Raw genomic sequence first — 23,966 nt, 5'->3', positions numbered from 1 at the left:
CACCCCTTCCCAGTACAGTTAGCTCTTTTGCATCACAGCTTGTTTTGGAGAGCTGTTGACCTGTAAAGTGGCAGGATTTGGGAGTTAAGCTGCAATGAGCACCAGAAGCAGCTTTGACAGAACCTGCCGTGGCATAGCATGACAGGACAGGGAAGGTACTGCTTCTGAGTTTTATGAGATATTCCTATCTTCGGTGGCCATATTGAAATGAGCAGTGAATTTTGGTGTTTCTGCTGTTTAGACAATCTGCAGAGGTCTGGTGCAAATCAGTAAGGATGTGAATTTTCAGTGGAAAGCACTTTAAAAATTCAAGATAAAAAAGAAAGGTAGCATCTTTTCACTTCTTGGAAGAAGATAATGGCAAAGACTCGCTTGTTGCATCTTGCACTCTTCATTTCCAGTTGCTTCTCCTTTATCTTCTGCATGGAGATATTGTGATGGCTCTTAATTCTCCTTGCAGAAGAGTCAGTGGTTCAGTGTTTGTCAGCTGAGGGGTGCTTGGCTGCTGGTCTTATTTGAAGTACCTATGAGGGAGAGAAGGACTTGATAGTGAAGAAATTCCTTTCCTTCCCCAGTGAATGAGTTGTCTAGTTATTTCTCTGTGTGAAAGCTCTAGCCCATGGACTGACTTTTCAGACCAGGCAACAGCAGTTCAAACACACTTCAAATATTGTGCGGCTGAACCAGAGTGTGGTCATAGACTGTATAATTTAATAACATGATGGTTTATGTTAGTTCTTCTTGAACGGAGTAGCCTTCATCAGGGGTACTCTGGCAGTAACTTAGAGGGATAAGGAGATGTGAGCATGGGGACATGGACAGTGGTACTAATTTTAGAAATGAGATGTGTGGTAAGTAAAGCTAGTGCAAAGGGTTTGTGCTTAGAAGCTGAACATGAGACATGGTAGTTAGGTTCACCTCAGCCCTGTAATCCAACCACACTTGAGCCCCTCAAAACAATTCACTGAACATACATCTGGGAAGGTTGGGCCAGATTATGGTTTTCCTGAAAGCAAGGAGAAATGTAGGTCTTCTGTATGGGTTGTTAGCTAACAGAAAGCAACGACTGGAACTGGGTGGAATGAGTCCTAAGGCACCATTGTTGCTGCTACACCTTTTTCAGAATAACTCAGATATTTTAAATGTGAATACTTAAGCACATGCCTAAGACTGGTTTGTCCACAGCCTTGTAGCAATTGTAATAATTAATATGACTATACAAATTTCCATGCTGACTTTGTAGCATGTTTTCATCCAGTCTGTGCAGAACTGTAAATGCAGTGAAAATGAGAAGTTCCACGTAAATGTGTATAATATGGAAACACAGACTGCCCTAATGCTGCATTGTTAGCTTAGGTTTCAGTGCTCAGTAGAAAGAACTAATGCAGAAATTGTTATCTTAGTGGTGAGTTGTTGGAATTGGGTATGCACACACAAAAACTGAGGAAATCTAGCTATGTGTATGTGTAAAACAAGTATTTCTACTTGCTGAAGTTTGCCCCTATCTTGAGGTTCTGGTCTTTTGGGCCACTCAGAAGCCCCATGTCATTTGGCTTGTTTCAGCTGAGGGTGCTCTGCAGCTTGAAGCCTCGGGTTAGAAAGATTGTTTTTCAGAACTGAGAAGTATTTTAAATTGATGTCACTTTTACAGTGAATACCTTTCCAGAAGACTGAACAGCAGCAAGCCTACAGAAGCCAACTACTTTATACATTGCCTTACCCCTTGTGATTGCTGTGACGATTAAATAACTTCAGAATAGAAAACGTTTGAATGGCATTTGCCTTGAGCATTCTTGTGCAGTGCTATTTTAATGAGGTCCCACACTTCCAGCTTGCAACTTCTTGTATTTAAAGCTTTCTCTGTGCTCTCACTCATACTGTAATGAAGTAGTTTTAAAAAGATTTTTATTAGCAGTTGTCCTTTTTGTGTGGAGTATGAAACCATGAATTAATGCAGGTAAAGGTTTTATATTCATTACAGCTTAATTCTGTTCTAACTTTAATCTAGCTTTAAGTATAAGTCTGTCAGGCAGTAGAAGGGTAATATGTAATACAGGAAGGAAAAAAAACACCCTGATAATGAACACTCAAAGATTCCAAAGTATTTTTTTTAAACACTTAACAAAATATTTATAAATTTTCATGAAATTGCTGCGACAACACATTCTTATCACACTGCTGGTGGAAACACTACAGGGCATTGCTTCTTTTTTAATACTGAGGAAGAGGGGACCTTATGCAAGTACCAGCAGAGGGAGTCAGGACTGGGAATTAAGTGCTGGAGTTTTTCAGGTCACAGTGGTCATCATCTGGAAGGGAAAACATTCTTAATGTGTGTGGTGAAGGATAAAAAGACTTCCTTTAAGAATCTGCTCCCTTCTGTGTGATACACATGTGTTTTCTGCCCCTGCACTTGAATTAGGAACATGAAAACACATTTCTGACTGTTATGGTTTGGAAATGCTGATGATGATTCCAATAAAAAATTGTAGGCTGAGCAATTTCCCTCTTTCCTGTGTCCTTCTCAGACCATACTAATATGAAGCATGGGATGGGGTAGCATTTAGAACTGCTCAGGGTTTCACATCTCTACCTTGTCAGTGGTAGAAAAATAATGTGCAATGGGAAAGGCTCCTAGCAAAATAGAGCCACGCAGCTGGGGAGGAAAAATTATTCTAGATGTGTGCAGCATGCTCAAAAGAGCCAGTATATCCTCTCCTCCCAGCTGCAGAGCAATGATCTCTAGATGGATGGATGAAGTCCCTGATGGTACAGCAATGAGGAGAACTTGGGCAGGTAAAAATACTGTGAAGAGATTTGTGGCTATGAAGAAGCTCTTGAAGCTCTTTTCTGCCAGTCTGCAGAGTAGCAAAAGGAGTTTATTCCTCCCCTTTCACACCCTGCTTGTGACAACTTGTTTACTTAGGCTTTGTATGAAGGATACTGTTATGACCCAACATTTTTGTTCCTTTTAGTACCCTCTGTGATAGTCTCTCTGGATTTGTTGTCTGTTCCCCTTGCCTTGTTCTAAAGTGTTTTTAATCTTTAATCTTTCTGGCTCATTGCCTAAGCTTTCAGCATTTTAAAAATGGAGAAAGGTAAATAAGAATGATAGAGTATTTGCTTTAGGATATTAAAAAATGAGAAATTTCATTAGTCTCTAGCAAAGACAACATTCTCACCATACTATTTGTTATTACAGGCCCTGTGCTTCTCTGCATAATCTAAAGTGTCTTTCATTGCAGTCACAATGCTGACACGCTCTTCAGACAAAGCTTTTAGGGATGCTTGTTAGCCACTACTCCTGCATTTCACTTATTGATCTTTGAGAATGTTGTCCTAACTTACACAGTTTCTTCATTAAGGAGGCTTCTGGTACCATTACTTTTTCCTGATGAAATGGAGATTCACTCAGAGACAGTGTTTCTGTTTTCTCCTGGGAGCTGGTTACCAAATGTTCAGAGAGAATTGATGCTTGTTAGCCTCTAGAAACTGCAGAAGATTCTGGACGCAGAAAATGGATGTTATGGTCTGCAAGGAAATAAGCTGATAGGCAAAGGGCAAAGAAGAAGGTGAAAAAACCCCTCCTGCTTATCTCATCAGTGCTGAAAAATACTGCAAGTACAGTGTGGGAGCCAGTGGGGGCTAGAACATGGGGGGAGTACCTGAATTGGCAGGCTTGGGCTGGATTCCCAGCTCTGTCACACACTCTCCATGTGACCTTATGCAAACTGCTCTGTGCCTCTGCTTTGCCTGCCTTGCCTCTCCAACTCTTCACATCTTGTTGGTACAGAACATCTTTTCTGTGCTCTGTACATACCATACCAGTGTGTAGCTATTCCCTACCTCTGCAGTGCTTCTGAAGTGTCGTTTTTACTTCAAGGGTAGTGGTTTGGGTACAGGCAAGTCTGTACAGAAAACTTGACATTTAAACTCTCTCAGTATTTTTCACCAGTTCAGCTAGCATCTGGTGCTTTGTGTTCCATGTTCCTAACCTCACCTACATTCCCTTTTTCCTCCTTCATCCCCCTTTTACTTATTTAGGCTTGTATCCCTGTCTCTTCCCTTCCTCCCCTCCTCCAATCTGTGAAGACTCCTATTTCTCTTAGCCATCCAATTTAGCTTTGATGCCCTCTTAGTCGTCAGGCTTCTCTTTTGAGGCCGAGAAGGTCTGGCAGGCTCTCTGATGGGTTTGCTAAGCTGTTGATTTAAATTTTGTAGGCTTTGTGATGCAGAGAGACTACTAAATCACTGCTCTCATGACAGGTTTCTGAAAGGCTGAAGGAAGAAGACAGGGCATTGAATAGAAAGTGGGAAGAGGTGAGAGAAAACAGGAGAGCAAAACTTCTGGAAGGAAGGATGAAGAGTAATTTTGGGCTAGGTAGATGACAAGAATTTGACAGGAGGAAATAGTTATAAGAGTGTGTGTGTGCGTGTGTAGTGGGAGACAGGCAGGATAGATGGTTATCGATTAGGGGGACATTTGTCAGAAGGAGCTGAAACCATGGTGACTAGATTCTGAATCAAGAGTGGTATTCAGGGACAGCTTCAAGAGATGCTTATCCAGAAAATCGAGCTGTGTGGCTTGCAGGTTTACTATCTTATTAAAACAAACAAAACATAACATAGCACAAAAAAAACCCGAAACCAAACAAAAACCCAAAACAAAACCCCCAACAAAACAAGCTAAAAACCTAAAAAAAAAAAATCCCCAAAGCCAACACTGAAGCTGTATACCATGCAAAGGATGTCAAGTGAGCTTGACAGAAAATATTTTAATAGCCTGGTGCTCATATGCTGATTGATTACAGCAACAGATCAAAGATAACTATTCTGTCAAGAATCATTAATATCTGTCAGCCAGTAGTAGCTATATAATATCAAGAATTCAAGCTGTTGAAAAGCATTCTATCCTTGCCTTGTTCCTAAAACCAATAAATGAATATTCATGGTAGCACACACCACTTACAAAGGTACATCACTTTTAAAAGATGACTATGCAGGTGATTACCACAATTTGTTAAGTGTTAAAATGAGTTACTTCTTTATAATTTGATAACTTCAATGCCTATAAATTACATGGAATATATTTACCACAATTGTTTGCACAGCTCCTACGTTTGTTCTCCAGTTATTGTAAGAGCTGTAGAATCTTGTTGTTGCCTTCATCAGTGGGAAGAAAGAATTTAAGATGATCTGGTAGATGCTGCTTAGGTGATACTGTATGTGGCAGTGAATTACAGAAGGCAAGTTCTTCAGCGCTTAAATAAGGGAAAGACTTGTGAGAACTGCAGAAACTCTTCTGGAAGTCCTCTGAAGTTGTGAAAGTTATCCCTGATCTGCAAGAATTATCAGGGAATGCTTCCTTAATTACTGCCTTGTGGCTGCCACAGGATTAGGCTAGATCCAAGGTTGTGTCAGCAGAGAGTAGAGTTCTGAACTGTCAGAACTTTTCAGTTTGGAATCCAAAGATCAGGATTTCAGTTCATGAGGAGCCATTGTTCTCATCTTACATGCCCTATATCACAGTGATGAACAGTTTACTCTGTATTTATGGTGACTGAACTTACAGTAAAAACTCTTTTCTTCTCCTTTCTCTTTCTCTCAAAATACCTAGTCACCTTTAAATGAAGGAATTCTACAGGAAAATGGGAGCGCTGAGTTCAGGTCTCCACTCCAGGCTTGAAATGCAGGCTGCTTGTATCCCACATGTACATTGATTGTAGGGGAGTATAGTTGCAATCTTCCCTAAATAGTTTATCCCTAAGCAAGGAAAAGCTTTATGTGCCTAACTACTGGATGAGGTTTGTAGCTGCAAATCATTAACAGAGGTATTTCATTACCTTTGAGAATCCTCTGTACTTTCTGTTGGCCAGCTTCAGCTTATTAGCATCTGCAGATGCCTCTCTCGTGTGCCTCACTGGTTCAGGCACTGCACAAGCAGCATAGCTCTCTGAAAAGGTCCCAATGTGCTGTTACTTCTGACTGTGTAATTTTGTATATGTGCAAATGTATTTGCATTTTGTGCTGGCTTGCTAACAAGCTCACTGAAGCTACCTGACATTTTTTTTAGATGTCAGATGGTTTCCATGTAATGTTGATTATATATAAAGGAGTTGGGCAGTATCTCTTATGCAATAGCATCTATGCCTGAATATAATGATGTATATTTTTTAGAAGTTAGGTGTGGAGCTCCCAGCTGTATGTGTGTGTATCTTTGCTGCTCTTTTAGACTTGTTGAGTTCTAATAAAACAGCAGAGTCAGCCTGGAAGACAAGCATCTTCAAAATTGAAGCCATAGGAACATTAATGATTGCCCATTTCTGAAAGTTAGGCTATAACTCTCTGCACCACTCCAGAGAAAAGTGTTCTTCTTGCATGTAGTCATCCATAGTTTTTCCTTACAAACCCAAACAGTTACTTCAGTTATTTTTTGATAAGCCATATGTGTCTTCACTAACCTGTCATTTCACTTCTCACTGAAGAGGCCCTCTAGAGAAGCCCCTGTCTATGAGCTTTTCTCATTTCACATCCTGTATGTGCTGGATGTGCCTATTGGTTTTGGTCTGCAAGCACATCTGTGATTAGTGTGTGGGAGGAGCATGACTCAGACGTAGTCATCCCAATGACAATTATTCTTTAACCACCTCAAATTAGTCTTCATCTGTGAATGTTGTCTTTATCTCAGACCTCATTGGTTTACTCAACATAATTAAAAATGTTGATATTCTTATTTGTGTTATAAACACCATTAAATATTTGTAACTATTTAATGACACCAGAAAAGGAAAGCTTTTGAGTTTGCCCTTGGGTTTATATGGGAAGTGTTTGAAAACCGTATGTGGAATATAGTCACAAAACTTGTTTGTACTTTTTGCACCCAGATGTGCATGTGCAGGATGAGATTGACAGTGTCAGCTGAAGAGCATCTTGCACTCTTTCTGTGGTTATCGACGTACCAAGACTGGGGGAGCATGGCTTACAAAGGTTGTTGCATCAGAAGCTTCAGCCTGAGCTGCAGAGAAGCAAAGCAGTCAGGTACACCACAGTCCAGTTAAGTGGAATAGCTTTAGGGGCTTAATTTCACAGTGAAGTTGATTTGAGCTGAGAATTGACTGTTGTCCTTACCTCTGGTATCCAGTCATCCCGTGAGGCACAGTCATACTCTTAACTCCAGCTGCCTGGCCTGTCAGCTGGACAGGTTTGACAGCTCCTTGGTGATTATCACAGCCTCTCTGAGCTGATATATGGAACACTGGTTGTTTTGCTGTGTGACCACTTGGAGCAAAGTCAGCTTGCAGGTGTGCTAGTGAGTGTAAGCCAGGTAAGCTACAGAAGACCCAGGTTTCCTCGCAGTTACCCGCTTTCTGTTGCTTTAAGGGCTTTGTTTAACTAGTTTTTGGTTTGCAGACAAGCAGTTAATCCAGATGAGTTTCCCCCTGGAATCTGTCAGACAAGGAATGTGCAAGTTTTATATCAGCTGGCTGGGTGAGGCCAGCACTCTTTAACACCCACCTCTGGTTGACTTCACAAGGAAGCCATAGTACTTTCATTCCACTCTGATTTTGTGTTGGGATAACTTATAGGCATTCCAGTTTTACTTTTCCTTTGTTCTAAGAGAAGACAAAGCCTAAAAAAAGACTATGGTGTACTTCCTACATAGACAGGAAAAGCTTTTGTAAGTCAGTGGATGAAAGTTGGGAGAGGGAATCTACCTGAATCCATTAATTATTTTTAATAAAGGATTACTCTAAATATCTCACTTGAATGTAAGATACCTTAATTAAATGAGATCTGGAGCAATGAGCAAAAGAAATCACACTGGAGAATGCTGCTTGGGCAGTTGTCAGCAAGTGACTTCAGCCATCAAACTCTTGTGTTGCATCAATGATGGGGGGGAGGTGCAGTCCAGAATTCAGTATGGGTAAGTGCTGGATTATGGCTTTGGTGTGCAAAATTGGGATGCAGTTCTGAACTCTCTAAGGCAACAGGGAGGATATCAGGCTTAGGAATTGCCAGCAGTAAAAAGCCCAGCAAAACCTGTAGCAGCATGGTAAGGAAAGGGCCAGAAACGTTTTGATAAAAGATGATCTGCTTGAGCCTCTCTGGATTTCCCTCCTGCAAGGCTTTGTGGGAAAATCTTACAACACATAGACTAAATAGGATACACAGAGGAACCATAAAAAAAGCTATGCATGTAAGCAGTTTCACATGAAAAGAGAACAAGTTTTCCTTTTTATTCACTCCTTTAATATTTCCCTGTGGTTTTTTTTTGTTTCTTTGTTTGTTGTTGTTTTGGGTTTTTTTTTTATGTGTAGTTCTATTTAAGTAATAGATTTTAAAAATGAGAGTTTGCTTCTAATTGGGGATAACCATTTCAGGTAAGTTGAGGGTAGGTAATAAACACCTTCTAGAGCAAAAGCCTTCATGTTGGCGCAAGTCAGTAAAAACCTAGAAGCAGTATCTGGAGATTTAATTTTAACCAAGTAATTGAAAATGGCCATGCATTACTCTGTATAAATTGTAGAAGAAAAATGATGCACTTAAATGGCTCAGTCGTCATTTAAATAGTGATCTGTTCATTAGTGCTGGGAAATGAAATGGAAATACATTTCAATTTTCTAGCCAATTTAAACTTTATTGTCCATAAAATTATACAAAACTGAAATAGTGTCCCTCCTTTCAAATTGCAGAGGATTTAATCAGATTTGGCCATTTTAGTAATTCTCATCATGATAAAGGCTGTTAGTGAATACCTTGAGCTGAATTCATCCCTTATTGATTAAAAATATCCCGCTGCTGAGTCTGACCACGTGTGTTTGAAATATACAGATGGGTTTTGCAGCTGTAATATGTTTGTACAGTTAGTTTCCTCTTGATAATCAAATTGGCTCAGTCTAGAACAAGAGTTAGCATTTTCTGAAGTACACATGCTTAAAACATCATCAAGATCCTGGTCTACATTTAAAACCGTTTATGACCTTCCTGAAGATGTTCTGATAAATATCTTGTTCTTTACAGGAATTGTAGTTGTTTTAATTAGTTGTGAGAATTGGTATATTTTGTGAACATTCTGTTTTATCTTATCAGAGATGAATCAATCTTGTGAGGGATAAAACGTGGAAAGGTAACAGGAAAGTGCCATTTCTGTGGAATTATCTTCCTTTTTCTCTGGTCTTACCTTTGTGTAATCATGCTGATTTGCAAATCTTGCAAATCTTCTTGTCTGTTGCTCTTGCTATCCCTTATTGTTGTGTTTAGGCTGCAAGGAGGTTTCTGTGGACTCATTGACTAAAAAGGAACTGTTCTTTGAAAGTCTTTTTGGTGTCAAGGGTAACAAGTAATTGATTTCCATTAATTACTGAGCATAACTGTGTTTGCTGGAATTCACCTTTAGGTTGAGACAGAACATTTGTCATCAGATTTTGTTTATGATGTGCCTTTGGATGCAAAATGATGTTATCAATTAGGATGCTCTTCTTTTTCATTCCTTTCAATGTCATGCTTGTGTTGTCTTCTGTTGGCTTCCCTTTGCAGCACAAATGTAATGTATGACCACACTCATTCCTGAATTTTGGAACCAACAGCACATCCAAGTCTTTACAGGCTAGTTCTGACTTGATGTACATCTGATTAATTTAGTAATCTGCTTTTCTGCAAGCATATTGGCTGCAGTAGAATCTTTGGCTGTCATCATATCCCCTTCTGGATGACTGTTGGTGCCTTTCAGTGTAAGTATAATACTAAGCTGTAGCTGTCAAAGCAAATGAATGATGAGTTTTGTGAATCAGGATTCTTACCACTTCTTGGTATGCCAAAATCCAGCCTTTGCAGTGTTAATTAGTGGGATTTTGTTAATTTTTTCAAGTGCGGCTGTACAGAGATAGGAGCCTTGGCCCTGGAGGTAGTAGCCACCCATCCTTTGCACAGATTCCTGAAGGACCCTTTGTCCTATTTTTTCATAAGCAGGCTCTTGAATCCAAGATGCAGCCCTTCATAGAGTGCAAATTGGTGTTGGCCCTCCAGAGTGAGTTTAGAGAGAGCTGTTTGTGTTGGAGAGCTTTCTCGCAGAGCTGATGCTGAAGTTTATTTTGTTGGCTTTTATTCACTTTGGCTCTGATTGGTTTTGATCTGTGTATTTTCCCATGCTGTTTACCTCAGCCTAAACAGGCTGAAGGCAAACGCAAAACCTGTTAAGAGATCTGTGCTGCCCGTGATAGCCAGGCTTGTGAAATTCTTGTGAGCCAAAACACCTGCTACCAGCTGTGTGGGTACTGCCAGATCTAATAGAAATAATTAAACAAACTTCAATTTTGAAGCATCTTTAGGGATGCTGAAACTCAGCAGCTCTGTAAGGTTGTTTTTTTTTATCAACACTTTCTTCTTTTCTTCCATACTAAACCTTAAACTGGCAAAAGATAAGTGATTTCAAGACCCTGAGCTAACAGGAGGTTATTCATCTGTGGGTCTGTGGTGCTGCAGTAGCAGCCTGCTTTTATTTTGTAGAGTTAGGAAAGGGTGTGATGAGAGAAGCAGTGAAACTGTTTTCAGTGTTTGTTCCATAGCAGTTTTTAACTCTTCCCTTGCTGCCCATACACACTGCAGACAGCCTATTTTAAGGTGCACAGATGTTTCTATGACTCTAGTCCTCCGTAGTTGCTAAAGTGACTTCTTAGAGCAGCTGTTCCCTTGTTTATGTTGCTGACTTTCATTTCATTGGTATTTTGATGATGGGAAGAGGAAAAAAAAATGTGTATGTCTGATGTTCTGTTGTTTAGCCCTTGTCAACTGTGTCCTTAACTGGGGGCCTGTTCTTCCACAGGGGAGACATTTCCATTTTAGCTGGAGCCCAGTGTGGTCCTTCTACATCCCATCTGTCATCAGCAGGGTGATTTCAGCAAATGTGATGATGAGTGTGAGAAGAATTGCAGTAGAATTTGTCTAAGGGTTTAATAAAATTTGCCTGTGATCTCTCATCTTTCATCCTACAAGTCAAGTGGTTCTGCCAGGTTGCTCAATGCTTATGTCCCTCATGGCCTATTCTGATTTTTTGCTTTGCTATTTGCCTTTGAATTGATTTTCAGACTTGCTGGCTTGATAGTAGTGGGCCAGTTATTTAATCTTTGCCATTGCTACTGCCTTGCTTTTGTTTGTGGGGTACCTAAGATGAGGTGCAAATTACAAGCTGGGAGAGTGAAAGAGGAGGGGGAGGTGGAGCAGTGTATCAGTTCAGTCTGGGAGAACAGAGAGATGTAAGAAGAAGAGGATCTAACAGGCCCTGGAACAGCATGGGGTAGAGCTCCTTTGGGAATTTACTTTCACTTCAAAAAATGTCTTTTTTTCCCCAAGTTATGAAGATCAGAAATTTATGTACAAGCTAAGAAGATAGTAGCAGTTGTAATTTCTTTTTATACCATGTTAAAATGTTATGTAAGTATGTTGTGGAAATTCATAATATGGACCTATTGGATTATGGCTATGTTATTTACATTTATTCTTCACTAGTTAAATGAAATTATATCCCTAGACATTGTAAAAAAGAAAATATAGATAGAAAATTGGAAGTGGGAAACTTTGTAATATACAAAGTTTCTGAAGAACTAGCAAATTAAGCAGCTCTGCATCTGTCTTGATAGCAAATAAGGCAACCTATTTCAATTCTCTTCTATTCTAGAAGGTTATACAGAAACTCAGTAAGTAAATCTTTACCTGCTCTGGTTTCAAATTGCAGGGCTGCAAGTAACAATTCTATCAAAACTAGTGCTGTAAACAGTTGATAGATACCTGTTCAGTTTGGTATTTGCTTGCAGGCTGTAATTAACAGTTCAGCTTTTTTTCTTTTAACTGCATGCTCTCTACCCATAAGTAGGCATAATTACCACTAATCAAGACCCTTAATCTCAAACAATTGTAAGCTCTTATATAGTTCAAATTGCACATTTAAAACCAGTGTTTTTCTGATAGTATTATGTTCTAATCCATACAATTATGAATTTTTGCTTTTATTTTTATCTGATCAATGTTCATGTTGTGTGACCTCACAACGTATTATCTGAAAAATGCCTCTGAGGTTTGCAATTTTTGTGGTTAATTGAAGGTTATTTTTTCTTCAGTGACAAGTGAGATAGTGCAACAGGTTTTCAAGGCTTTGCTTTGTCTCAGCCATCTATAAAATCAATAAATAGTTATAAACCAACAACTTGCTAGTGAAAGGAAGTGCAACTGTATATTTACACCACCTACTATTTGTAAATCCAGGTTGCTTGCTCTTTGAATAGTATTTAGGTTAGCATAGTCAATGCCTTAGGTATGTATTAAGGAGTTTGTTTTTTTTAACTGTGAAATAGGACTTGCAAGCAGACAGACTGGAGTTCTGGATCAGCTTTTCAGAAAGTGAAAAAGAAGGCAGTCCAGTTTTAGAAAGCTCTGTAAGTCTTGGTGGAAAGGTGTAAAAGGTGGTTCTCTAGTTGAAGCCCAGTCTCACTTGTTGCTGCATAATTCTTATGCACACATTTTGTATGCAAGGGCTTTCTTTGGATGAGTGCGTTTTGAACAAATCATCATCAATCTGATGATTCATCTCAGGAACCGCATGCAGCACTTACATCTGTAATTGGGGTAATTGCAAACCTCTCATTCTTACAGATAGAAATTCTTCGTCTTGTAACTCTAAAGTCAGATCCCAGATCTTTTACTGTGGTAGCTGAGACCTACACTGACTTGTATTTATTTCTTTATTCTTATTTGTTACATCATTAAAAGTAGCAGGTGATTTGGTCACCTTTCCAACCTGTGTCTGACCTTCATGATTCACTTGTATGGATAATTGGCTATTGAAATTACTATTTTATCTTTGACGTTATTTAAAACACTGGTTTAAATGGGGTGACACAGACTGCATTGTAAATGGATAGCCATATTGTTGGAGACAATGTGTTTTTCTTTCTGTATTGTCAGAAAAGAATATTAGTATCGAGGGGGAGGGCTCTGTCTCTTGTGAGGGATCTTGACATTCACAGAGAGGAGTTGTTGGGAGTTTTTGCTTTGTCATAAATTGCCCAACTTTCTTCCTGTAGTAGAGAGTGTGTTTCTGAAATCTTTCTGGGGCTGCAGTGTACTGCAGTGGGTTCATTTCATTATTGATTTGAAAAGAAGGGAAGGCACACAGCTAGCTATTTCTATGCAGAAGAGATCAGTGTTTAATATGCTAATTTATCTGCCCAAAATTAGGCTGCAAAAATCCTTGTATTTAATGTGTCTTTAATAGTAATAAAGCAGTTAGCTAATGATAAGTTAAGGATTGTAAGTTTGGGGATTTTTTTTTTTTTAAATAATGTAGGCAGGAATAATTTTTCTTGCCAAGATAATTGTCAGTGCTAGAGCAGAGTAGCTGCAGTTTGCGGTGGAAATTGCTCTAGGATGGCTCACCTCATAATAATAAAAATGAAGAACCAAATGGCAGGGTTTTCTTTAGGCATCATGTAGTTGGGCAGTAATGGGATGGAGTGAGGGCTCCATTTTACCTTTGCTGACGCAGAGCTATGTGTCCCAAGGTACTGAACCCCCCAGGCCTCACTGTTCACCAGAAAGCAAGGGAGAGATGTATGCACACAAGCATGGCTGCCCAGAAATCTACAGATAACAATTTGCTTGTGACCCTCTTCCTAACCTGTCACCTGTTTTCAGTGCCATACTGACTGGCAGAAGAATGATGTTTGTGGATGACTTGTGCTCCAGTAGTGTCCTGCCAGTGAGACTTTGCAGTTTTGGAGGTCTTGTATTCAGTTTCTCATAGGGAACCTGGTAAGAGTCCATGTAGGTAAGGCCTCAGGTAGTCATATTGTAGAGTTGTGTTTGTGTCTGCATAACAGAGAGCAAAACAGGACGTAGTTAGGGAAAGGTAATGCTGTTCAAATACAAAATACTCGTGGATTAAGGAGCATTTCTAGTAAATCTTTTTTTAAAAGCATTTTCCATTCTTCAGTACTCATTGCAAATAGATTTGGTAGTATCATATCACATGGTTTAGCTCAGGCACAAGTTAAGGTCAAACATAGAAATAATTATACATTTCTGGTCACTGTATCTTTATTAATACTCTCCACTTTTTTTAAGCTGAGTTTGAACATTTACATATATATATACCCATCTGTACAGAGGGGTAGTTGGAAAAGCGGAGAGCTGGTATCTACAGAAACTCAGAAAAGGAGTCATACATCATAAAGAAGGAGTTCTGTAGGGAACAGCACTGTAAAGGCCTTGAGCAAGACTAAATTTAAATTTCATCTCTCAATGATCAGGAAAAAGACAGTCCTGTAAGTTTCTCTTGCACATTGTCACGGATTTTTGTTGGTCATAAAATCTTAAAACACCTTAGTTGGCTTAATGACACTTGCCTGTAACACTGACCTGAATAAATAGCTGCATTCTCAAAGGAATGAATGGGCTGAGGAAATGTAATTTTTGTTTTAAAAGAGGGGATGAGGGAGGAAATACGCAGCAAAAAGAGGCATTTAGATAAGGCAAAATATTATCCTATTTTTTGTAAGTATGACTTCTCAATTATTTATTTTTGCCTCGAGTGGGAGAGAGACGATACTGAAATTTGGTGCCAGTTTTGGGGGGCAGGAGATGATAAAGAGGAAGAACCTGCCCAGCAAGCCGTAGCACTTACTGGTGGTTATCGGCGCATCTGCTGTCTGGCTGTTCTGTGCAGCCAGGCTCTCACGTGTCACTGACCTGATCCGCAGCTTAGGAAAGCTCCCCTTGAGGCTTCCTGTCCTTCCCTTCATTCAGGGCTACAACAGCTGGAAGGGCCTTAGCCCCAGCCTCTGCAAGCCATCAAAACAGGACTGTTAATTCTGCCACCAGCCTGCTGTTCTGTCTTGGGCTTTGGCAGGAGGATCTTCTCAAGTCCTGTCTGTTTTCATCTGTTTCTCTCCACACCTGGAAATACTGCCTTTTTTTCCTCTCTCTTGTTTATTCTTAAGCTCATCGTGACGCGCCAGCTGGCTTTGTGTTGCATGAAGGCAGCAGGGCTGTTGCAGCAGCCTGCCTTTGAGGGCTGTAGCTCTTGTCTCTGGCCTGGCTGTTTTTCTGCCCGAAGAATATGAAACATAATGCGAGTTTTTATGTATTATTAAACTTACATTGACGAATCACTGACCCATGGTAGCTGTTTATTACATATTCCATCTTCTGCTTTGATGCATTGTTGTTGTCACACTGAGGTGGGTAATGATGACTGGGCTTACTACTGTGGTAATGCACTTAAAGCTTGGAAATCTGTCACTGATGGCATTTCAACACTGGCGCTATCAACCAGAGATGAAACTTTTTAAGTATTTGTTGTCAAGCTATAAATCTTAAAATTCTTGTGTCGTCTCCTGTGGCTTCACAAGGGTTTGAATGCTACTGAATTGTTTGATGGGCAGTGACAAATAGTTGTGTTTTGAGAGCTCCATGTTGCAGCACTCACCGTCACACAAGTAAGCGAGGATCCTCAGTTTGTAGCACTGAAGGTGACATATAAAATGCTCGTGCTCATCAGGCGTTCCTGCCAAAGCACTGATACTGCACCCGTTTCAATGGGCCTGGCCTTTCCTGTCTTACAGCACAGTGGAACACAGACTGATCATCACAAGTTATTATGTTTTATATCTATTGTTTCTCTTCTTTTTCTTACAGCCCTTCTGTACGCGACCATTTTTGGTAATGTGACAACCATATTTCAGCAAATGTATGCTAATACAAACAGATACCATGAAATGCTGAACAGTGTTCGGGACTTTCTAAAGCTCTACCAGGTCCCTAAAGGACTGAGTGAACGTGTGATGGATTACATTGTTTCCACCTGGTCAATGTCCAGAGGAATAGATACTGAAAAGGTAAGTAAATTAAACTGCAAGGAAACAAAGTCACATCCTGAAAGTATTTCATAAAATAAACAGGAGGTACTTTCTCAGTAAAGAAGACAAATATTCTTTAAATAGTTTGAAGTAGTAGCTTCCCTTAATTTTAAACTTTCAAATACAGTATTTCACCTATTCTGTCATACTGACATATGTTAGTGGTAAAAGTATGTGTGTGCTGCTGATATATGTCATGAAATAGCACCAAAGTCATGAAGGAAAGAGCTTAGTTTTCAGTAAATAAATAACTAAATGAAAAGGTCTAATGTGTTTATATAATTTAAATGTAGTATTATGTGTGCAGGTGAAATATATTAATGAAGGCTGTAGGTCGTTACTGTAATGTTAATCTATTGTTTGAAATCTGCCTTATGTGAGGCGAATAATCTAATCATAATGCATTGAATTTACAAGGAAGATTCCCATTGTATTTCTTAAAGTAAAAAATGGGCCTGCACCAGAAAAAATGTTGTGAAGCAACTACTTGACACTTTCATATTAGTTGCTAGCTTTTATGGAGATAGATACTGGTTTTCTTTTGCTTGTAAAGAGATGTGATAGGTGGGGTGGTTCATTCTGGAAATAACAGCACGCTCACCAGCCTTCTGGTTGGCAGCTTAATTTAGGATTCAAAACTGTAGCTGATGCAGTCAAAGAGTAAACAGTCTCATTTCTGTCTAGCTGCTACAGCATCATTATGAAGGGGTGGAACAGATGTGGCCTTGCACTGGGCTGCCTGGAGATCTGTGGGTACACAGGGTACTGTTTGCTTTCTGAAATGGTCTTCAGCGTGTCTGCCATTTAGATCCCAGACCACAATTCTGGGAAGCACTCACTGTCATAGTAGCTTTTAGAAAGAAAAGGTATTTTACTACTGAATAGTGCTGATTAGAAGCTGCCTGTTTTCTCACAAATTACCTTTGGGGGATGGGGTTATGGGTTTTGAGGTAGATGGATTTGGGGAAGCTGGAGAGGTAATGACCAAGTATGGTGCAATGAATGCTGGTGCTTTCATTCTCCCCCCTAGTACAAACTCCTCTCATCATTTTAACAGAGCAAGATGAAAAAATTACGACATCAAACATGTTTGTTTTAGTTTATCTTCAAAGTTCATTCTTGGCTTCCTCTGATAAGGAGAGAGATGCCTTAAGGATGCCTTTGGAGACAGCAGGGTAACCAAACCAAGCACAACTCACTGTAGTCTTAGAGAATGATCTTAATAAACAGGAAAAAAAAAAAAAAAAAAGTCTCCAATTATCTGAACATCAAAGAGCTTAACATGGTGTAATTTTAAGTAACTGGTGTCCTCATAGCTGAACTGCCAGTAGTGATGACTGTAAAACCAAGAGATCAACTTTCAGCTGCATAGCAAAAGCTAGCAGATACAAGGCTGTGCCAAACTCTCAGGTCTGAGCTCTGTTGGTTTGATGCCTGCATGTAACTTCTAGGATGGCACGCAGTGAGTAAAACATGTATTGCTCCTGTGACAGACAGTGGCAGTTGTGCTGCTGTGTAGTGCAGTGCAGCCTTCTACAGATGAGGCAGATAAACTTAGCACAGAATCAATCTTCTCACTGTTTTGTTGGCCACAAATTTGTCAGTTCACTGTAAACTGTAGGCATGCCAAAGAGTGAATAATCAGCTAAAAGCAAAGTCTGTAAGTCTAGAAAATGTCAATATAACAACATTTAACCAAGAGCTGCTGAAAGATTCTAAAATTAGTCCATGAAGATATGTTTCTTACCTCCCATACAAATGAAAAGCTTCTGCCATTTGTCTGTATCTCTGGAATGTATTTAATCCCTCTAATTTTTGTGAAGTCTGGAAGCAGCTTGTCTAAATGGAGAATGGAAAATGAGTTAACTTCCTCTTAGACTGGAAAACCAAGGGGTTTTGGGATAAGAGCATAATTTTAAATATTCTCTTTTATATTCAGTTCTTCTTGCTACTATTACTTACTATTTCTATTACAACAACCATGTTGTGTGTGATATTCAAGTAATGGTGAAGTGTGTGTGTATAATGCCTGTAGCAAAGTTTGGCAAGCATCTGCAAATACAGAATAATTTTGCTGCCAGAGTAAATGAGATAGTGGCAAAGACAGCTATGGCTGCTGCCAGTGTTCCATGATAAATGCTGGTCTTGCTGCCCCAGCCCATTTCTGTGAGCCTGGAAAACTGAGAACTGACAGGTTTGGCTGCTGCTCCCTGTGGGGCAGCCAAGAGAGATCATCCATGAGTACCCTTCACTTAAGCACTGTAGTAATATGTCTGTTTCAAAGTCATGTCTGTAACAGCTGGTCTGCTTGGAGGTGGGTCAAAGATGAGTATGTTTGTGGTAGAGACTTTTGCCCTTGGAGTAATAAGCACAAAATCTGGTACTAGTGCTGTGCACAGAGTTAGGAGCTTGGTTTTATGTTCTCATCTTGCACAGAGTCCAATTGCAAGGTATAGGCATAGCCATAGTGCTTCCCTTTTCACCTTCATGTTTTCCAGGAGTGTTTGCATTGAAGCAGCCATCTCTTTCCATCCAGTGTGGGACTAACTGAAGCTTATCTAGAGTGCTCCTTAATTGGATGGAATAGTTATTACAGAGAAAAAAACAACGAGGCAGACTTCTACTACTGAATGTTTTTCTCACATAATATGCCTTGAGATGTACTGTATCACAGACTGTCCTCCAAGGATTTCGTCATCCCAAAACCTTGTTCATGTTATGTAGTTCCAGTATTTTTGCCAGGAACTTTTGATCTGTACACGCAGTAGTAATTCTGTATTCTTCCTACTTGTCTGTCTGTACTGTATTAAAAGCCTTCAGAAAGAGCCCTGCCTGGTACCCCTGTGCTAAGCATTGGTTGTGTACCCTTGGAAGCACTCATCATTAATTCCTGTGAGTAATATTGCATTTGAAGATCAAAAGTTGCCCAATACAGTATTGTACCTTAAAATCCTCTTGTTATGTTAACAAAAAAACTCGTTATTGCCACAGAGAATTTGATTACCTGCAGATCTCAATATTATGAGTAAATGAAACTTTTTGTATCTTTATTTTTCCTTTTTTTTGCTAAAGGGAGATTAGATTACACTTTTCTATACAATATGTTCTCACTTGGAGCATACAATTTGTGCAGGCTTTTAATGGAATCTGCCTATCAAAAGAGTGGCCTACCCTCTAGAAACAATCCTTTAGGAAGCTTTTCTCCACCACTTTCTCTACTGCTGTGCTCACAGCTTTATCATCTTAAAAACCTGAGGTCTTACCCTGGTAATTCAATATCCAGCAGAGCATGTTGCTGAGATGAAAGCATTATTTTTCTTTCAGGTACTGTAAAGTAGAATAAGCTAGTATGGTGGTTTATGTGTATAAATAATATGAAAATAGTTGTGTGGCCTGAGATTATAAGAAGAAGGGAAGGAGTTCTTGAAGCTTGTGTGGTAAGCTAGGGACAATAGTCTTATGTAGGCCATGCACAGGAATTGATTGCCTAATTTCCTTCTCAGGTTTTGCAGATATGCCCTAAGGACATGAGAGCAGATATCTGCGTGCATCTGAACCGCAAAGTGTTCAAGGAGCACCCGGCCTTCAGGCTGGCCAGCGATGGGTGCCTGCGAGCACTTGCCATGGAATTTCAAACAGTGCACTGTGCCCCAGGAGATCTGATCTACCACGCTGGAGAGAGCGTCGACAGCCTTTGCTTTGTGGTTTCAGGGTCTTTGGAAGTAATCCAGGATGATGAAGTCGTTGCTATACTGGGTGAGTTTTGCAGCTAATGATACGCATTGTGCACAAATATAGATGCATACAGCATTTTTATAGCCTCTTCTGTTCAATCACTTAACTCATTATTTAAAAGGCTTCAGATAAGTCAGCTTTACCACAGCCTGGTGAGGTATATTTTATTGTCCTTCCTGTTCCACATAGGTAAATAGGAAGGGCAGTCACCTCATCTTCAGATTGCTTCAACCCTGTATCTCCAGGTCAATGGAAACTACTTGACTATTGGGATCCTGGGCATTCTCAGGTTTTTCTGACTTCAGAAAACTTATTTTTAAAGTGCCTGCATTCCTTGCCTCCCTTCCATGCCCTGATAACAATCCATGTTTGCTAAAAAATTTCCAACTAGTTTTATTAAAGTCAAAATGATACACAAATTTGGTGTTAATTTATGACAGCTTTTGGTTGGAGTCATTAAAAAGAAGCTCATAGTGGTGTGAACAACGTTCTGAGGCAAAGCTAGGAGAAAAGAGTCTGATAGTCCAAGAGATGTAGATGAATCATGGGGTGGCTGGAGGATTGAGGATGTGATATTTATCATTTGATTATGTCAGACCCTTTTGTGATAAGGTAAATTTTCAAGGTGGCTTAATCCAATACCTGTCACTCATAGCAGCTTGGCAAAAGAGAAGAAAATGGCTGGTTACTCTTTCTGAACACACACACCCCCAACTCTCCTGAGACGAATGCCTACTGGAAAATGAGTAGGCTAATAAATACGCTGAGTTCAGTTTTTCTCTACTTCTGAACAGGTTTATATAGTATATGGTGAATTTAGTGTTCTGAGGAATCCAGTTCATAATATTTTGAGCCATTCAAAAAACTAAAAAGGTGAGAAGTAGGAAGATAACTGATTCTTTTCTGTTTTGGAATCACCTGTTGCATCTAAGTTGCATGTCAAGTACTTACTACCTTTTGCCATGTTGGGCTCACATGGCAAATGCAGAACAAACTAAACCCTCTCAGTTTGTGATGCCTTTTATCCCATAATACCTACTCCAGTGTCCATCACAAGAAGAAAATCTCAAAATATCTTGCTGCTCAATTTAATCAGTGTATGAAATAGATTTTTTTTTAAAAAAATGACATTTAAAGATAGGAATATTTTCCTCATCTTTACCAGTAACTTCCCTTTTTTACCATAATACTGACTTTCAAAAACAAGTGGACTAGATTCCTTGAGAAATCAGTTTTAAGAAAACCTGTACCCCTTATCTTTGCTGCTGCAGAGAGATAACTAAAGATAAATGAGGCTGATTCCTTGGTATGTGAATGAATAGAAATATTTTGATTTTGGTGTTCTTCTGGAAGAGTGACTGTTGATGCTCATCCCTCCACACCTTTAATTTTTTGCATTTGGAGTCAGTTCTCTGGCATTAGAGCTGATGAGCTCTGTCATTTTCTTTGTGAATACTGTAATCAGAGAGGAAAGTAAACTGAAGTGTTTGTTGTTCTGTGAGATTTAATTTTGGATAAATGTGTATCAATTTTTGCGTCAGTTTCTGAACCAAGGAATCTCTTTCCTTCCATATGTGTCTGTATCTTCCTCTCAGAGGCTGTGAAGCCTTTTGTTGAAGATTTCTCTATCCTGATAAGAAATGATGTTGTTAACTAAGCTTTTCACTATTCTAAATCAGTTAGACTTTCTCCTCCTTCAACATTGTCCAATGTAGCTACCAGGTTACTGAAGGATGCTGCAGGAAATGGGTCAGGATTTCCCTCCTAACTTCTTTGTGCTCTCAGTTTTCTTACCTGTAGGAAAGCAATGATACTTGGTTTTAATTTTCATGTTCAGCTAAACTTGTCAAGTCCTTGATAAAACTACACCAGAAAAAATGAGGAACTACAGGGAAAAAAATGTCTACATTGTACAAGAAATGTGATTGTTGCTGATTGTTCAGCCGGAACAGCCTATGCCATAAGTTTTGTTTGCCTGTCACAACTAAGAGTAGTTATGAACATCAGGCATGTAACAGCAAACCATGTGTAATTTCAGTTAACAGGTATGTTGGAGAGACTGTAATCTTCTCTCAAATATTCTCAAAGTAAAAACTAAACTGCATAAATTATTCAAGGTGAATTATTTGCTCAGCTTTAGCTGTCAATAATGCAGTCTTTGCAATTCACAGTGTAGCCTATGTCTTCCTTACAATAGAGAAATGAAGTGCATCTCTAAATTAGTCTTGTATGACTGCTGTACAGCATTACTTAACCTAAAGGGTAAACTACACTTAATCCTTAAAGGATCCAATTAATATGAAACATTTTCAAGTTCTGAAATAATTTAGCCTTGCAGACTAGTATATAAAAGTGTAATGTGTAGCCCTGGAATTTGGAGTGTATCGTTTACACTTGAACAGTACCCTTCCAGATCTGTGTAATACCCAAGAGACAGGTATATTTTCAGATCAAGCTTATGTTCTTATAAAAAAGCACTGACTTTGATTGAGTTGGATTAATATGAGCACTGAGTTGGAAGAAATTGCACACGGGACAGCAGTGAAAAAATGTACATTTTTTTGTGTCCCCTAAGGTTGCCTTCCTCATTAATTTTTCTTAGAGACAAACACAAAGATTGAGTAAATTAAAAAAAATGTTCTATGTTTACGGTAAAAATTTAAAGAAATTTATACGTTTTGGGTGAAGTTTGATTTGTTGAGATGAAAGATGGATTTTTTAATTCTATCTAAAATTTCTGCCAAAAGAAAAAAATTACTGATATTCTTGCAACGCATTCTTTGGATTTGATGTGTCAAAGAAACAAAAAAGGAGAAAATTGCCTGTAAGCCAAGTGATTGGTTTATTTATTTTGATTCATTCTAATACAAATGGGTTAGAGAAGAAAGACATAGCAAGAAAAGCCACTGTATTACTATAATTTTCTATGTTAACATGAGTAATATGATGCAGAAGTGAAGATGAGCTGGTGGGAAACTGCTTGGATGGAACAGAATTCTGTTTCCCTAGTTCCCTGTTCCTCCATTTACACCGTTGTTGTTGCCGAGGGTGAAGCACTGACGTACCCTCAGCACTTTGTGGAAGACAGAGACAAATCACAGAGTCCCTCCCCCAAAGAGAACTGAGTGAAGTGCAGGTCGTGCAGGACTTCCATTAAGAGACTATTTTCAACTTGGCTTTGCTTTTAACTTTCCTAAGCCTGTCCATTTGGGATGATGCTGCTTTATCCATCTGAGACTGACATACCTCTTTGAACTACTGTTGCTTAAAAACTTACCCATTTATCCAAATGTGGTTAGAGAAAATGGATTGATTTGTCAGTGCTAAAAACAGACAACTATTTACATGCGCAATCAAGCATTTACATGCACTTCATTTGGCAGCTTTAGTTTCTCTGCTTTGAAGCAGAGCTTTCAGGCTGAGCCACTGGCCACCTGAAAACCTGACCTTGTCGCAGGTCTTTGAAAAGTTAAATTTACAGATGCTCAGGAGATATTTGCTACATTTTAATTTAACTAATACCTTCTTAAAAGATTCCTCCTGAATTAAATGTGATCCAGGCAGGGACCATAAGGTCTGGCTGCAGCTTTCTTTGAAATACGCTGGGGAAAAGGGATTGTAGTACAAGCATGAAATTAGCCTGCATAGCTAGTTGCTGGTTCTTAATTTAGAGAAGCTTGAAGACCTAATCTGTCTTTCAGTGCACTTTCTATCTTTTTTTACACTATGGAGGCATGCATTTCCTTAGTGCAGTGTGAGAATGTAGATGGTTTGGAATTGCAGTAGTCGAGATGCTAATATTAGAAGTCCAGCTGAGCAGATGTCATGCCATTGCTTGGGTTCACAGGGTACTTCCTTGGTCCTCAGCTTTTTAGTCTTGATCTTTTTAATCTCTCTTCACCATTGCTAAAGGAAGTGGTAATTCTTGTGTTGCATCTCCAACTGCATGTGTGCCTAGATGATTTAATGAAAATTATAGAAAATAATTAGATAGTAGCAAAATTAACTTTTAATATTTTATGGAAGTACAATAACAGAATGCCAAGAATGGGAATTAATTGTTTAGATTGGGCTGCCTTCTTCCCCATCAGGGGGAAAGTGGGATATATCCCTTTTGGGGGATGGAGGGAAGGGGAAGCGTGCAACGGATGCACATAGATTTACTTTTAAGATCACATGTGAGTTGAAGGAGTAAAAACTGAATGTCCCTGAAGTACAGGTCTGTTAGGGTTATTTACAAAGCTATAACTGACAAGATTGGACACTGTGGTTTTAACATGATATTGTAGGAGAGCTTGATGTGCCATGTTTTGTTTCAGCAGG

The 23,966-nt window shown here is 39.3% G+C and overlaps 1 protein-coding gene across 1 annotated transcript in view; it reads left to right on the top strand.

The window, feature by feature from the left end:
* KCNH1 (potassium voltage-gated channel, subfamily H (eag-related), member 1) overlaps nucleotides 1–23,966 on the top strand; it is a 161,715-nt gene that overhangs the window by 57,491 nt on the left and 80,258 nt on the right. The window contains exons 7-8 of the mRNA XM_010000929.1: nucleotides 15,688–15,887; nucleotides 19,412–19,664. Of these exons, the coding sequence (XP_009999231.1) occupies nucleotides 15,688–15,887; nucleotides 19,412–19,664 (453 nt within the window). The remainder of the gene's footprint in view (nucleotides 1–15,687; nucleotides 15,888–19,411; nucleotides 19,665–23,966) is intronic.

Source organism: Chaetura pelagica, unplaced genomic scaffold (genome assembly GCF_000747805.2).
Source record: "Chaetura pelagica isolate M959 unplaced genomic scaffold, ChaPel_1.0 scaffold161, whole genome shotgun sequence".
In the NCBI taxonomy this organism is placed as follows: domain Eukaryota; kingdom Metazoa; phylum Chordata; class Aves; order Apodiformes; family Apodidae; genus Chaetura; species Chaetura pelagica.
This window is presented reverse-complemented; position numbering and strand designations above follow the sequence as displayed.